At 37.2% G+C, this 15,332-nt stretch overlaps 1 protein-coding gene across 1 annotated transcript in view; it reads left to right on the top strand.

Annotated features, from left to right (window-relative positions):
* LOC106163926 (regulating synaptic membrane exocytosis protein 2-like) overlaps positions 1-15,332 on the top strand; it is a 42,134-nt gene that overhangs the window by 25,362 nt on the left and 1,440 nt on the right. The window contains exons 2-23 of the mRNA XM_087014234.1: positions 578-646; positions 1,137-1,306; positions 3,583-3,799; positions 4,138-4,299; positions 4,465-5,491; positions 5,703-5,771; positions 6,114-6,233; positions 6,388-6,514; positions 6,861-6,928; positions 7,265-7,365; positions 8,629-8,810; positions 9,245-9,338; positions 9,622-9,816; positions 10,083-10,179; positions 10,474-10,557; positions 11,059-11,136; positions 12,457-12,558; positions 13,260-13,334; positions 13,643-13,730; positions 14,014-14,096; positions 14,760-14,870; positions 15,077-15,219. Coding sequence (XP_086870360.1) covers positions 623-646; positions 1,137-1,306; positions 3,583-3,799; positions 4,138-4,299; positions 4,465-5,491; positions 5,703-5,771; positions 6,114-6,233; positions 6,388-6,514; positions 6,861-6,928; positions 7,265-7,365; positions 8,629-8,810; positions 9,245-9,338; positions 9,622-9,816; positions 10,083-10,179; positions 10,474-10,557; positions 11,059-11,136; positions 12,457-12,558; positions 13,260-13,334; positions 13,643-13,730; positions 14,014-14,096; positions 14,760-14,870; positions 15,077-15,219 — 3,417 coding nt within the window. The 5' untranslated portion in view covers positions 578-622. The remainder of the gene's footprint in view (positions 1-577; positions 647-1,136; positions 1,307-3,582; positions 3,800-4,137; positions 4,300-4,464; positions 5,492-5,702; positions 5,772-6,113; positions 6,234-6,387; positions 6,515-6,860; positions 6,929-7,264; positions 7,366-8,628; positions 8,811-9,244; positions 9,339-9,621; positions 9,817-10,082; positions 10,180-10,473; positions 10,558-11,058; positions 11,137-12,456; positions 12,559-13,259; positions 13,335-13,642; positions 13,731-14,013; positions 14,097-14,759; positions 14,871-15,076; positions 15,220-15,332) is intronic.

Below are 15,332 nucleotides of genomic sequence, written 5' to 3'. Positions count from 1 at the left end.
CCGCGGTGTCGTTACGGTTGATTTCTTGCGCACAATTAAGCCCAGAGGATACAGATCAAATCATCAAGGTAAATGAATACCGAGACATTAGGCTTATTGTAGTCCGTCGCTTGGTAAAAGAATTAGTGTTTATGTTGTGTTTGTCTGGCAGGTGCGTGTGTGTGTGTGCTTGTTCGTGAATACTTAGAAGCATATCAGTTTAGAAATGTAACTGAAATACAAGTGGACGGCAACTTATTCGTTTTTCATCATATCTCAATAAAGTTACGCAAATAGTTTTTTTAGTACTGTGAATCGAAGCGACGGATTTTGAATATAGTCTCTGTATTCTTCTGACCACAAAGACATCCTCACTGGGGCACAAAATGCCACACCTGCTTGAGGACGAAATGGAATAGAATGACACAATATCTTGCCATTTGCCTTATTTTCATTATTCGCACTGACTAATTGTTTACGGGATAGCAAAGAGTATTCTTCACACCATGTATGTATAAACTTATAATATACCACCATGATCAAATGTGAATTTTTATATATGTAAAAGAGTCTCACTTATTATCCTGACCTATTTCAGTTTGAAGGAGAGCGAGTGGAATATTTGCAGTTTAAAAAGATCGACATGTTTCAGGGATTGTTGCGCAAGGTACACGAAGGCGGGGATGGAGGCGGGGTGGTTTTGAGTCGATAATTGTAATCCGTTGGGAAAAGAGGGGCTTAAAATTATCTTTGAAAGCAACCCACTGAATCAATGTATGTTCTGTAGGTTTTTGAGCATTTTAAGATATTTGGTTAATTGCCATTTAATGTCATTAAATTTTTAATGCTTAAATAAAATGTATAAGTTTAAGTAAGGTATTGTACCATCCAGCTTCCTTTAGTTGCAAATATCATTGTTATCAGGGGCGGATTCAAGCCGTCTTCTGGGTCTTCCGGAAGACGGTCAGATTTTCAAGTTTACATTGACGGGTATCTAATTTTTTCTGTTGGAAGACGGTCAAAATTGGAGGATGAATCAACAAAGATATTTGGAAGACTGTCAGTAAATAGCTCTGGACCCGCCCCTGGTTATCGCTAAAAATAAATGAACAGCATCTTTAGGTATACTACACAGGCATATACCATTGTATGTGTAGGTAGTTAAAAAGGGCAGCACGGTGCCTGAGCAGCCTGAGGAAGTGGCCAGAATACCAGGGGCTCCGCCGTCACCAGCTCTCAGCCACCTCAACCGTGATGAAATGGAGAAGCTCACAGAAGTGTTCAGAAGGCAAGAAGAAATGGAGAAACTAGAGCAAAAAAATATCAAGTATGTGGAAAAATGAAAAAGAATACAAAGTGTCCCGAAACCCATAAAATATCACTTTATTATTATTCTATATATCACTTACATAATCAACTAAAGAATATTATCTGTCAAATCGTAACTAATTCGTAATGAAAAATTGAATTTAATATTTATTTGGAACACATTTATTTATAATATATACATTTTTGATATAGTTAAATATAGGTATATGCTGTTTTTTTCTCCTGTATGCAGGTAGTAATCAGTAGCATCATTTCTAACTTACCAATGCATGAACGGTTCCCATTAAAATATATTCCAGCAGTAGTAATCGTATTTTACAGGATACAATCCTGACTTCGTTTAAAAAACCTTTAATTATAATTAAAGGTTTTTTAAATGAAGTCAGGATTGTATAATTAAAGGTTTTTTAAATGAAGTCAGGATTGTATCCTGTAAAATATCTACTGAGTGAAGCAAGTTAGTTGTATAATGGAATCTGACAGGGGTACCAATAGGTTCTTGGTGCCTCTCAGTTTTGGTTTCTCTAGAGCACCTGTGTACCAAGGAGTTTGAACTTCTAAGGCAGAGGTACGTTAATTTCATTGATAACCCTGACATTTTCTCTCTTTCACACACAGTACACTTAAAATAATATGTGAACTACATATCTTGGCTTTCCGCGTCCCAAATATGCCATGGAATATAACAATGATTTCAGTGTGCATCGTAAGGCTCACCAAACCTGTGCATGAAAAAGCTCAACATCTGTGTCATATTTCATGGGCACATTTAGGACGAAGAAAGCCAAGATATGCAGTTCACATGAATCACATATTATTTTTAGTGCACGTTGCGTGAAAGAGACAAAATGACAGAGTTGTCAACTAACTCAACGTACCTGATTCTTTGGAGTTCAACCCCCTTGTTTACGCTTAGGTTGATGCCAGTTTCAAGACTTATCATCCACTAATTGCCCTTTAAATCATCACTAGCTCACATTAACGATTACGACGAGAACAAGAAACCGGTATCTTTCATATGAATAAATTGATAATTGACGTGTAATTTAAAAGAGACTGTTGCCATGCTTCCGTGTATTGAACTTTCCTGGAAAACAGCTCAGGTTCGTTCTCGACAAAAATTGTCTCCATCAACAGATACAGTATAAAGTTCAGTGTCGAGATAAGTTAGACATCCTTTCAAGAAGATAGCAATTGAAGAGGGTAGTATTATCCATCGGATCCATGCAGTGGGAGTAATGGTTTTCAGTTCGCAACCACCTCAAAGCAAGCCTAAATTACTATTTCAGTCGATTTATTTTACGATCATTTAGCATGGCTAAACTTGAGATGAGAGAGGGCAGTAATTGTTGATCGATTATTTTTGTTGTGTGGGCCGATGACGGTTAAACATCGAGAACATCGTGTGTCTCGTATACACCCTACCGACAAGCAAAGCCATTTAGATTTGAAATATGAATGAATGACGGTGAAGCATTAAAAATCCAAACGTAGTCTGTAGCCTACCTGACGGATGGCTGAAGACAATAGTCTAAATATAATGTACCTTACCACGAATATAAATAAACAATTGACATTTAAAAATCTAGATAACGTTCTACTCACAAAGGCGTTTTAATCATTAGGATACTGAATTACGTGAATGGTGATCGTTCAGTGAGCTATTTCAAAAACTCTGGTTGCGGATCATTAAGCTTAATGTGCTCTGCGTGCAAGGCAAATTTTGATACTGTAAAATGCTGAGTCAGATATTTTCTGTCACTACAGCGCGCTTTTATGTGCTTTGCGGTAATCGACATCCCCCACACATTTCTAGTTTAAAGTCAATGTAAGAGAGATCAATGAAACTGATCTCCTCTCTCTCTCTCTTTGATTTAGGACTCACAGTAGCGAACACGTTAGCTCTCATTATTGTGATCATTTTGGAATTAATTGTTGTCAGCTTAAAATTTTTAAATCAAAATTACATTTGTCTAACACTACCAGTTAAAAAAGGGCCGTGCAACGTGGTCGCATGTGGTTTGTTATTCACTATTTCAAATAAGTAAATTAATTAATTAATTGATAAATTAAAGAAAAATTTTTGGTACAGCTGGAAGTGAATCAATCTTTTTTTTACCTAAAATATTTTGGAATCACCAAAACAAATATTGTTCTATGTATTTTGGACAGGAATGAAACGTTCATTCCAAGATTAATCAAAATATGCATTTTGACGTGGATGACATTAACTAATTTTAAAAATATTTAAGTTTTATTTTAATTTTTGTATAGGAAATTAATGTCAGAGCTAGAGGCATTCGAAAAAAGTGTGAAAGAATTAGCGGCTAGCAAAAGCGGGTCTAAAGCTCTAGACATGCGACTTTGCAAACTGTGCTACAAGACAAAGTTTGCCGATGGCATAGGCCGAATTTGCCAGCATTGCCAAAAGCGTGTATGCAGCAAATGTCGACAATACCTGAAACCGACCTGGAACACAAAAAAACATAAGGTATAATAAATTTTGGTACATACAGTTTTTGAAAAGTTCTTGCAATTACTGTCACTGATCAATAAGATAAATTGCATGCTGACATTTTTTTTTACTTAATACGACATCATTTGCGGATTTATGTATTTTGGAACGAAGAAGAAATGAGTATGTATGTCTGGATTGATATATGCCACAGATATCTTTCATGAGAACCGCTTTCATCCTTCAACATATATTGCCTTTCAACGTGATAAACTGAAATCGTAAACGTTTTTAATAACGCAGTGGTGATCAACGTTTCCAATTTCATATTGTCATCTGACAAGTTTAAGGATATTGACATTTGTGCTTTCTAGTTTACCAAAGGTCGCTGGGTTTGTAATCTATGCTCTATCAAATGGGAAGTGATGTGCAAGACGGGACTATGGTACCATGGACCAGAGACAATTGGTAATAAGCCGGCTGGTGCCTTCTTTGGGAAACTCCAGCGAGAATGGTGTTTATCTGTAACGGATGGGGTGAGTTTCCCTTTGGAAATGCTATTAGCCTGATAGATGAGGCAAATCTAATAATTTTGCCACAGATTTAAAAGCCTTATGTTATATGTTAGCCAACGTAATAAGACACCAGGCGTTTGTTCAAAGGTTACTATTACGGCTCACTCTTGCAATCATTTCGTTCAGGATTCCCAAATGGATTCCGACTCCTCTGTGTGTCGTCGGGGCAGAAACAACGAGTCTGCAGTCACAGATTCCGAAATGCATACATGCAACCAAACGCCCAATGAACAACATCGTCGGCGCAGCACTCCCAACGACGGAGAGTCCCGTGACCGCCGCCGTCGACTGCAGCGTCAAAGTAACAGGACGGCAGTTGTAGCACCTACAGAATCCTATTCAGACTCAGACACCGGGCAAGATCGTGATCGACTACGTACGAGAAGACGCATGACGCTTGACTCGTATGGCAGGCTAAACAATGATGCACGTAGCAAAATCAGAACACATTTTGAACCCAGCGATAACTCCGATTCCGACACACTTGAACAAAACTGCAGATTTAGGAAAAAAGAAGGAAGTCATGCCAATGGAGAATTTACCATAAATGTGCTGGACAATGTGAGGAAGAAGTTAGAAGCTAATGTCAGACCTAGTTCAGATTCAGAAACTGGGCACACCCAAAGCCACGTCCTACCTAGGAAGCGGGTGTCGTCTATCGCAAACGGTGAATTGATTTTTAATGAATGGAACAAGGCAAGGCATAATTTACGCATAGGCGAGAAGCATAATACCGAGGCTGGTGTAAAGCACAGGCGTCGCTTACTTGGGGTGGCATCAGACGAAGATGAAGAATTTAGGGGTATCGAATCCAATCACAGAGATTCAGTGAGAAATGATGTTGGAGAAGTGCGTAACAATGGGGGCCAGAGGCAGGCGCTTCTTCTTCATCTCCAATCTCCCATCACCGCTGAAGTGGATGGCGACGTTTTCAGTAAAATGTCCAGCTTTCACGTTGATGTTAGAAACTCCATTAGACACTCGTCTGGACGACAGGAAAGCAGATCAACAGAGTCGACAACTCAAGCCTCTTTAAGCCACCCGAGGACAATGGCCAAAGTCGCTCCATTCAGTAGAGAGGTACCACATGGCGCCAAGGAAGGCGAAAGGGGGCGGCGCCAGCTCCCTACTCTGAACATTATTCCAAATATTGGTAAATGTGTTGTTGTTCTTCTAACGGCCAAACTATACAAACTTTTTTCTCATGTCCATTACCTTTTCAGTGTATCACATTAAAAATGGTTAGAATGCATTTTTTCATTTCATCTTAGTGCATATTTCTCACTTGCAAGTCGTACAAATATATTTCAATTGTTTTCGGCTTAACATATGGTTAAAAGGAATTTTTCTCTTTATTTTGCTAGATGTTTCTTTGATGGGAGAGGTTTTGCAAGTAACCTTGCAAAGATCCAGTGAAGAGGCCATTTGCAGCAGTAAGTATTAAAAATAAGTCGTATAATAAAGTTACATTTTCTGTTCCTCGTGCTGTTCCATACACATTTTTTTATCAGTGAGACATTGGACACGAATTTGTGTACATTTCATTCATTATAGGGGAATTTCTGACGCTTAATTTGTAAAAAGAAAGGGGTGTTTTGCTTATTGCCTCCTTTAGAATACATTACAACTCTAAATTTAATTGAAAAGCGAAACTTTTTTAATTTAGAGCCTGTTTAATATGTATATATAAGTAGAAAAGTAAAAAAATGTCATAATAATGAGTACATCTGACAACAAATTAATTTTTGAATTGTTGTGGTGTTCTCTTATTTCAGACTTTGGTTTCGGCGTGCGAGTTGTCGGCGGCAAGATAAGTGAGAATGGAATACTTTACGCATATATTGCGAGAATCGTTGCCGGTAGTCCTGCTGACGTGGAGGGTAACGTTTCAGTAGGTAAGCCTTCTCCTCTCTCTCTCTCTCTCTCTCTCTCTCTCTCTCTCTCATTAAAATTGGACCACTGAACTGTACATGTAGCCATCAAATAAGTAAGAATTTTTAATCAAAATCTAAAATTTCTGTTGCACTCATATTCATCATATACTTTAAGGGGATGCAGTTCTGGAATGGAATAACCAGTCCCTTATTAATTTGACGTTTGAAGCTACTCAACAGATCATCCACTCCTCATACGTTCAGGAAAGTGTTCATCTCCTTATTAGCCGGGTTCAGAAGAGGTAAAAAGAAACAACCTGTGTATAAAAGTTGTCTTATCGTGCATTAAACCCTTAAAGTTTTAGAAAATGAATGCCAAACTTTATGTCAATGAACTTACTTCATGTTCACAAGCATGCATTCTTAGTGCTTTAAGCCATGTTACCGTATCAACATCAAGGGCCTCACTGTTTGTTTTATGTTCTATACACAAGCTGTTTGATTACATCGGTGGACTCATAACAGCAAGCACTGATACTGCAATACATTTCTGATTAATTTTCTTAAGTACTATAAACCTTCATGACACGATAACTTCATTATTTTAATACTGAATCACTCACCTGTTGTTTTAATAATCATTTTCAGAGCCTCGTTGTTACACTCGAGAAAAACACTACAGTTGAGTGATCATGGAAAAGGAGATCGTTTTTCAGGTGAAAAAAAACTAGACTAAGCAAACTGAGTGAATTTAATTATAGTTTATATTTGTCTGTCTGTATGAAGTCCCGCGTATAGAAAATGAAATGTGGGCTCAATACCTCGAGATATTAACTACAATGGTTCATCCAGGGGTGTCTCCAACTAAACGGGTATGTACCCTTCCCTCTCCCCTTCCCTCCCCCTAAAAATCGGTCTAAAAAAAGCGTAACCAGACCATGGTTTCCATCCCCGTGCTCTTAATACTCGCCCTCTGTTTTAAATCCCCGTAGCAAAATCTCTAATCCAGTACCATTGTACATTATAGATTCGATCAATATGCTTCTTTTCAGATATCAACGATTATGACAGTAATCGTCGACACACGGACCACTTTCAATTCGAAGTGAGGGCAACAGAATCTAGAAAACACCGACTTTTGCCGCCAACTCCAGTGAGTAAAATTATCTTAATATAGATATTATTTCGTGCGATATTCAAACCAGGTCTAGTCCAACAGAGCCGATAAATATTAAGGTCAGTCACTGTTGCTTTGGGTAATGTATATTCGATTTTGGCAAAACGTTAAATGCGTTGCCATGAGACATATCCCAAGCTACATGTGTGTAAGAGGAAAACTGAAAATTCGTCGTAACTTCACAAATAATTATACCACAGTATATCCTTTTCTGTCGTTTCCTAATTAAGCTTTCTGTTAATCATTTCCTTATCAGCATATTCACAACTTTTTATATCCATTACCTAAATATATGTATATCTAGTTGATTGCCTATTGTTATAGGCGAAAATCAGATTTCACACTTTTAATTGCATCTCAGAAGAATATGAAAACTAGCATTTTCTTGATCTTAAGTTTAGTTAAAACTAATTTCGTTTCCACCATTATAAGACTCTTTTGCAGAGCTGCCTTAGCACATATACACAATCCGTTTTATTTTTGTTCAGGACGAGGCAGTTTCCCTGTAAAGATACTGTAACTACCAGCTCATCTTTTGAATAACACTCTCCATACAGGCAATTTTACATAGAGTAAAAAAGTGTAATTCTTATCTAGGCAGTATGAGTTTTATTTATTTATTTTATTCTATTCTAGATTGAATCATTGAACACCAAGAGCATATACCATGCTAAAAAATATTAAGAAATTATCATTGTCAAGTTGACTTAAAAATAGAAAAACCCAAATCAATGAAGTAATTTTACTTTTCTTTGTTAAATGAGTCGTTTGTAAAAAAGCTAAACCAAATGAATAATATGAAACTCTCATTTCATTATTTTTAAAACAAGTCACGTAATGCGTTTGCAAAAATACTTTTCTTTCTATTTATGTACCCCGGCAGACATCAGAGAAAGAAGAGATGTTGCGGTTTTGTATACATGTGTACATGTACACTTTACTTATTGCCAAAATTGCTTTTGATACTTGATAGCAGACACGGATGAATTTTCGCTCTTTTTGATCCAAGAAGTAATTCCTAAGATTTTAAATAACAGAAAAAAAACTTAATTGAATATGCAAGTTTGCACGGATAGCAATCACTTTAAAAAATAAGTAGGCCCTTTGGCACGTCATGTGAGTACATTCTATAATGATAGACAATAGGATGAATTGAAAAGTCCCATTGGACTTGTATTCTTTGAACTAAATGTCAACCCCTCATCAATACTGAGAAGTCAATTCATCAAATCAATCCAGGTTGACTCAGTGCGGCCATCAACATCGGCCACAGGAAGGTTGGAGGTTCAAGTACGATACGAGATGGCCTCGGTAAAAGTAACTGTAAGGCAGGCCAGTGGATTGAAGAGAGAAACTAATGAAAGTGGCCAACTTGATCTTCCCAATCCATACGTGAAAGTCAGCCTACTCCCTGGAAGATGGTAGGGTCTTTCACTTAGACCCCATTCCCACAGATTTTAGGTCGATCCATCCCTGTGGGGAGTCTCACTAGATTAATGTCAGCTTAGCCGGCTTAAATGTCTGTCCTACCTACTAAAAGCTGTAAGGGGGTGATTAACTACCGTGCGCGCTCGGCTGACAGCAATTTAGCGTGAACCCCCAGGGAGTTAGGTCGATCTAGATGGATCGACCTAAATCTATGGGAATGCAGTCTTAAACATAAAATGTACAATATTTACTTCTATTCAACCTCAAAAATAGAAGATTGTTGCCATTGACACAAAAAACTGGTATCGTAACATCCTTTAAATGATTTGGAAAATCTCATTTCTTATTATTATTTTGAGCTTGGTATGAATTTAAAAGCATTGCATTTTATGTTTGTTTTTTATTCAATGTATCTTGTGTGGTGCAGGCAGTATCCCGTTCACAGAACTGAAACTCTCACTGTGAATGCAGCACCGGTGTGGAATAAGATGTTCGTCTATTATAATATTACTGAGGAAGAGGTAGGCGTTCTATTAATAAAGCTTTGGTTACCAGTAGGTCTAGATCTTTTCGCAGAATACTTTTTTTTCTCCGCAGTAGCGAGAAAATATTATCTATTTTTCATTATTAACGTTTGCTCGTTTAAAAAGTCTTAAGAATTATAAGCATCCTTTGAACTAGGACCCATCAAATAGGGTCCAAGCTTTGAACGAGAAGCTATTCGCTGCATGATTTTATATAATGATCTGTGAAACGTATTTTTCTTGTATGTGTCGTAATATGCGTGTTCTCCCTTTACGACAGTTGCAGACCAAGTCCCTTGAATTTACTTTGTGGGACTATCACCCCAAAGAAAACAATACTTTTATGGGAGAAGTGGTGCTTGATTTGAATGCGGTACATTTGGATGGCCTTGCTCAGTGGTACAACCTAACACCACACGATGAAAACAATGGACAGCTTATGCAGCCAACTCCCAAAAAGAGTGATCAGAAAGGGGTAAGCGAGTTTACAAAAGAGGCAGTGATAACCACAGTTTTATTTATGTATTTAACATTTTATGAGCACTAAACAGTGGATGTAAAAATATAACGGTGAAGCATCTGATCGCAGTTTCAAAAGCTTTATTTGAGTGTCCCTTACTATATCTTTACGTGATTTATTGGTAAAATTTTTGAAGCTCTTTTATGATGTAAAATTGTATTGAAAGTCTTTCAGCTAGACTTGAACTGAAATGGGGCTTTCTCTGTTGTATTGTAATAAAGGAATCTGAACCAGCAGAAGACATTCAGACGCCTGTTCCTCCAATGCCAGCTCACGAGAGAGCCAAGTCTCTGCTGAAAACACACCACCGAGGATCGGGTACTTATTTCTTTAATTCGAACCTGTTTCACACGAAAAACCTGCTCTGACGCAAATTAAAGCCAAAACAACTTCCTTCTGCTAATACGTTCTAGGAAATGTTTATGATATGAAGTGCAAACAACATCTCATCAAATTTTTACCAGAAATGAAATTAAAAAAAAAAAAATGTACGAGACGTTGAACAAGAGACGCAATTACCACATAAATGCAGTGATCAACAACAAACTGTCAAAACTAGAGGAAGTCAATTATGTCTGCGTAACGCTTATTGGTGTTTTTGTATCGTATTAGGGACTCTTAAGCGTTTTCTGCAGAGGCACCTCACGCGAAGCTCGTTAACATCTCCTACGTCCTCATTACGCAGCAGTGTTCAAGGTAATATTAATATATTCATTAGCATTTTCCTTCGTGAGTCCTAGGCCAGGACTTGTCGTACTAGTAACTACATTTTTTAAGCATTTTTTGTTTTGCCACAAGACAAAAGAAAGTTTGTGCTGATGATAAATTGAAAGCCATAGCAGGGAATGAGCAGAGCAAACTTTGCATACAAATTTAATGCCTTGCCCATAAACCAATGCTATGGACAATTAACTTTTTATTTACTCGATTATGAATGACAACATCAAAGTGTGTAAGGTAAAGAAATGTCTTGAAATGCCATTGATAATAGGCCAAGGGCTTACAGATACTTTTAGAAACCAATCATAGGCTCACCCGCCATGGATTAATAACAGGTACATTATAAATTTTTGTTATCCTTTTTGTAGATTTTACAAATCGGCACTCCCCTTTACCCGAATCACATTGCCATTTTACAATGTCCGGTTGTGTATTATGTTGAAAATTTTGTGTTTTATTTTTGTTACAATATTCTAGGAAGGGATTTGCATTTGTCTGACAGCGAGCTATCCGATCATACCCAAACTACAAGTCAGGACTATACTGCGCTGCGAGGTATATTGAATGATGAATCCTGCCCTTGTTGTGTATGGTTTCCTTTATTTAAAGTTCATAAAGGCATAAACAGTCAGGTGTGGAACATATAAAAACGCGCGCGCGCACAAACAGAGCGAGAAAGAAAGGGGGGGGGGGTTCAAAACCACTTTTCTGATGTTATAGTATTTGACGTCAATTTTCTGAAAACTGTTCATGTCTTTATGCAGCTTATGCTTTCAAAATACCCTGTAACAGTAATATTGTTGTATCAAATGTCAAATATAGTGATTAAAATTAAGCATGCGTTCAGTTGTGTATGTTATCATTTTTTGCATGTGGGTAAATAAAAAATGTGATTTAACGCAAGTTAGATAAAAGATAAAACAAAATGTAATGTTTACCTGTTACTAGAACTGTTAATTTTTTGGCCACAATGACCACTTTTTGCACCAAAATGAGCACGGTGAATAATCTTTATTATGGAAGAATTCAATCCTGTAAAATGCACGTTTGTATTTCTTAGTCACGTTTGTATTTCCAACCACGCATGCTTGTAACGTAGACACTCCTTAATTGCTATTGCGATTTGCTTAAAGATCCAATTTATCTAGCTAGTAAAAACAATCTGCAATTTGATCATTTCCTTGCCTCTTCTATCCTGTGAAACGAAAAAGAATCAAATTTTTGAAATGTCAACCCACTTAGGTTGATGAGCGTAGGCCTATTGCGTGCATTAAGCTCCAGCTCCTCATGTGATAACACTGCGGCATTACGTAGATGCGCGTCAAACATAATGATTGCTTGGAATTGACGTCTACACGGTTTAGATATAGTAGACATTTCGAAAGTATTAATTGGAGATCACACATCACATTTTCGTTAAATAAAAGAAGACACAGACTACTTGGTATTGCCTAAACCTTGCTAAGAAACTGGGAAAATAAGTGATGGGGCACCATCTTTTATTGAAAACCTTTTGGAAGAAAAGGGCAGCTGATTAAACATATAATACAAATTAAGACGCACAAAATATTTAAAGGTCCGGAACCTGCTTGTTGAATAGTGCCTGCCTGAAAGGAAAATTATTTTCTTCTCTAAAACAAGAGAGAAAAAAAGAAAACAAAATTTATAAAGTTTTGTGTGATATTTGATTTTTATATTGAAACTGTGTTGTGGTACTAGCTGGTTTTATTTTGCTTACTGCTGGATAAAAAAAAATGGCCTGATAGGCCTTACTAAAACACTAAGTAACAGTTGCACCCCGTCGCACTTACTGCCGTGCTACCACACCACGCTCTTCATTTCTTAATGGAATTTACACAGTATGTTGTTCTACAGGCAAAATTGTCGTTGAAAATGACAATGCATTGAGAAGGACCACGTCGGCTAAAAGTTACAAATCAAAAATGAAACGGCGCCTGAAACGATACATGAGCATCGGTAGGTACATGTACGCATGTATTTATTCTAAGAATCGTGTATAAGCCTGCCTAAAAATGAAGCCTCTGAGTTTAAAAGATATAGGCCAATTCCCTGAAATTAATAATTAGGCCTATGTAGTCCTCACTACGCATATATAAACTCTACGAGTAGCATAAAACAAGACCAAAATTCCTGGGACACACACCCCATGAAATGGGCGATAGACACATGGAACAGTAGGCCTACTCATATTGACGAGGCACATGGCATGGACACGAAGATTTAAAATACGTACAAAGAGATAAGTACAAAGTTTAGAAAAGTATCAATTAGTCTTGTTCTGGCCTTGATTTCTTATGTGATTGCTTTTTCTTATTTCCTTTACTACTTTGATGATTGTTCTGGCGTGTGCTTTTCACTTTCTATTCACACCTTTTTTTTCTGTTGTGATTAAATGTTAACGTTTTGATGATCTGCTTACATATGGACATGGATATCATCTTTAAATAACAGTGAACAAAGACTTGTTGTGTGTCTATTCGCAGTCAAAAATAGGTTAATGGGTCGTAATTGCCAACGATTTTGTATCATGGCATACCTTGGTGATTCAGGGGAAAGAGATGAAATTTCCAGGAAAAGCACATTTTGTTATAAAGGGGTCCAGCGCTCATTGTGTGCCTTTAAAACGAACCGTAAAGTAAACATTATATATATTTTAGACAACTCTAATATTTCCCAACTTCCATGCAACTCTGAGAGTATAAGCAGTACCCCAGTGTGCAATACAGTGCCAAGTAAGTACCTATACGTGTTAAAAGAAATAAAGTGTTTTCACCACAGGCCATTTAATACGAGCGCAGCCGATGGAAAAATACCAATTTAATGGTTAAACTGTTAAAACCAAAGTGTAAAGTTGGGATATAAAATTAATGAATGTCAAATTATGTTTAATCCGCTTTCGTCGCCTTTGAAATGGCAGGCACGTGTATGTTAACGTGTATGTTAAAGGTGTAAAGTTCAACATTGACACCTTTAAATGCCTTCCTCACAATAAAACAAAAACGTTTCGATCGTAGTTAAATAATGTCAATTTTTTTCCAAGATACCCCAGATTGCAACAACATAACAGAAAGTCGAAAAAACAGTGAGAAAAGCGATCTGTCTGAGAGTGATGTGGATAACTACTTTAGGTAAAGTATTTCAAATTTAATAAAACATCTGTAAGAGGAAGATCATAAATCCTCTAAAGAAGAAGGTTAGTGTACAAACTAGAGAAGGCTTTCACTACTAAGGGAGAATGCATTAAATAAAATAACAAGACATCTGAGGTTCTTTCAAACTTGTGAAAAGCCTTATCTCTCATGATATAATTTAATACTTCTTAAAAAGAAACGTTCTACGATACTAGCCATGCATCTAATGGCACTGGGGCTTGATAAACCTTTTCAACCCTGTCTTATATTTATATTTTAGTGATTTCAAGGAGCGTCACGCACCCAAGTCACAAGTCACTGTTGACCCTGGACTAGGGCCCGGGCAAGTGCAGCTCCCAGCAGGTGAATTGCTTGATAAATTCTGTATCAGACGATTTTGATTTTATTTGCATTTCATTGTATATTAAAACGGTTTTTATGGAGGCGTTAAGTCTGTGGTAGCTTTAAAAGATTTTCTGTGTAGTTGGTGCATCTACCGATATCGGAGTGAAACGTAAACGTATGCGTTGCTTGTCTTGTATTGAACACGTCTTTTTGAGAATTAGTTTTATGGAAAGCTGGTCGTTTTCGACAGCTTTCTAAAATGTATTCATTTTCTCAAAGCGTAGTCCGCTTCAACCCCGACTTTTGTATTGGGATAAGACGTCTAAATGTGTAACACATTTAATAACTTATCATTTCATATCATCGCTTCCACACGGTACCCTTGCCGATATTTTAATGCATTTTATTGCGTTCCATGCTCTTCTTCTCTATTGTAAGGATACACTACTGCAATTTTATCCAATTTTTAGAAGCGCCAACTGTGCTGTAAGTCAATTTGCAAGCAGACACTCTAGTGCATCGCATACTTTTCTCTACCAGACGCCTCTCTAACTTTTACGAAATTGATAGACGCACGACGTACAGTTTTGCAAAGGCTAGACGGATATTTTGTAGAGAGTAATTCCATGAAGTGGGCGATCCGTTTTGTAGCTAATACATATACAACAACCTCTTTTTCAGACAGGCTAGGTCAAGGTGCTGTGAAATTACGGTTTACAGTTACTAAAGGAAACTTGGAGGTGGATATATTCTGTGCGAAAGGGTTACCAGTAAATAACAACGAAATTCCTGGTAAGCGTGTCAGATGGCTCAATTGTGACGTGCTACACGTAGCTTCCTTTCTATGACTTCCTATCTAGAATTTCAACCAATTCCAGTTATACGGTATTACCTTACTAATAAAACGTGCAAATAACGAAAGAAAAAATAATCTAGAAACTTGTCTCCTGAACTGGCCCTACTCACATAATATTAGATTGATTGTACTTGAATTTCAGACACATACGTGAAGACCTATTTGCGACAGGGACAGAAACGGTTTCAGAAACGAAAAACGCGGATTGTAAGGAAGTCCTTAGATCCAGTTTACAAGGAGAAGATCAATTACTTAGCACGGGATGTCCATGGGAGACATTTACAGGTACAAAAACAGCAGGTGCATGTTCTATAACAAATTAATACGAACTTGTACGTACATGTGTAGTGCTCGGCACCTTTATGAAACCTTCCTGTTCCGTGCCACCTTCCAATTAA

This window comes from Lingula anatina, chromosome 1, assembly GCF_051362555.1.
Source record: "Lingula anatina isolate TDL-2025a chromosome 1, LinAna3.0, whole genome shotgun sequence".
NCBI lineage: Eukaryota > Metazoa > Brachiopoda > Lingulata > Lingulida > Lingulidae > Lingula > Lingula anatina.
This window is presented reverse-complemented; position numbering and strand designations above follow the sequence as displayed.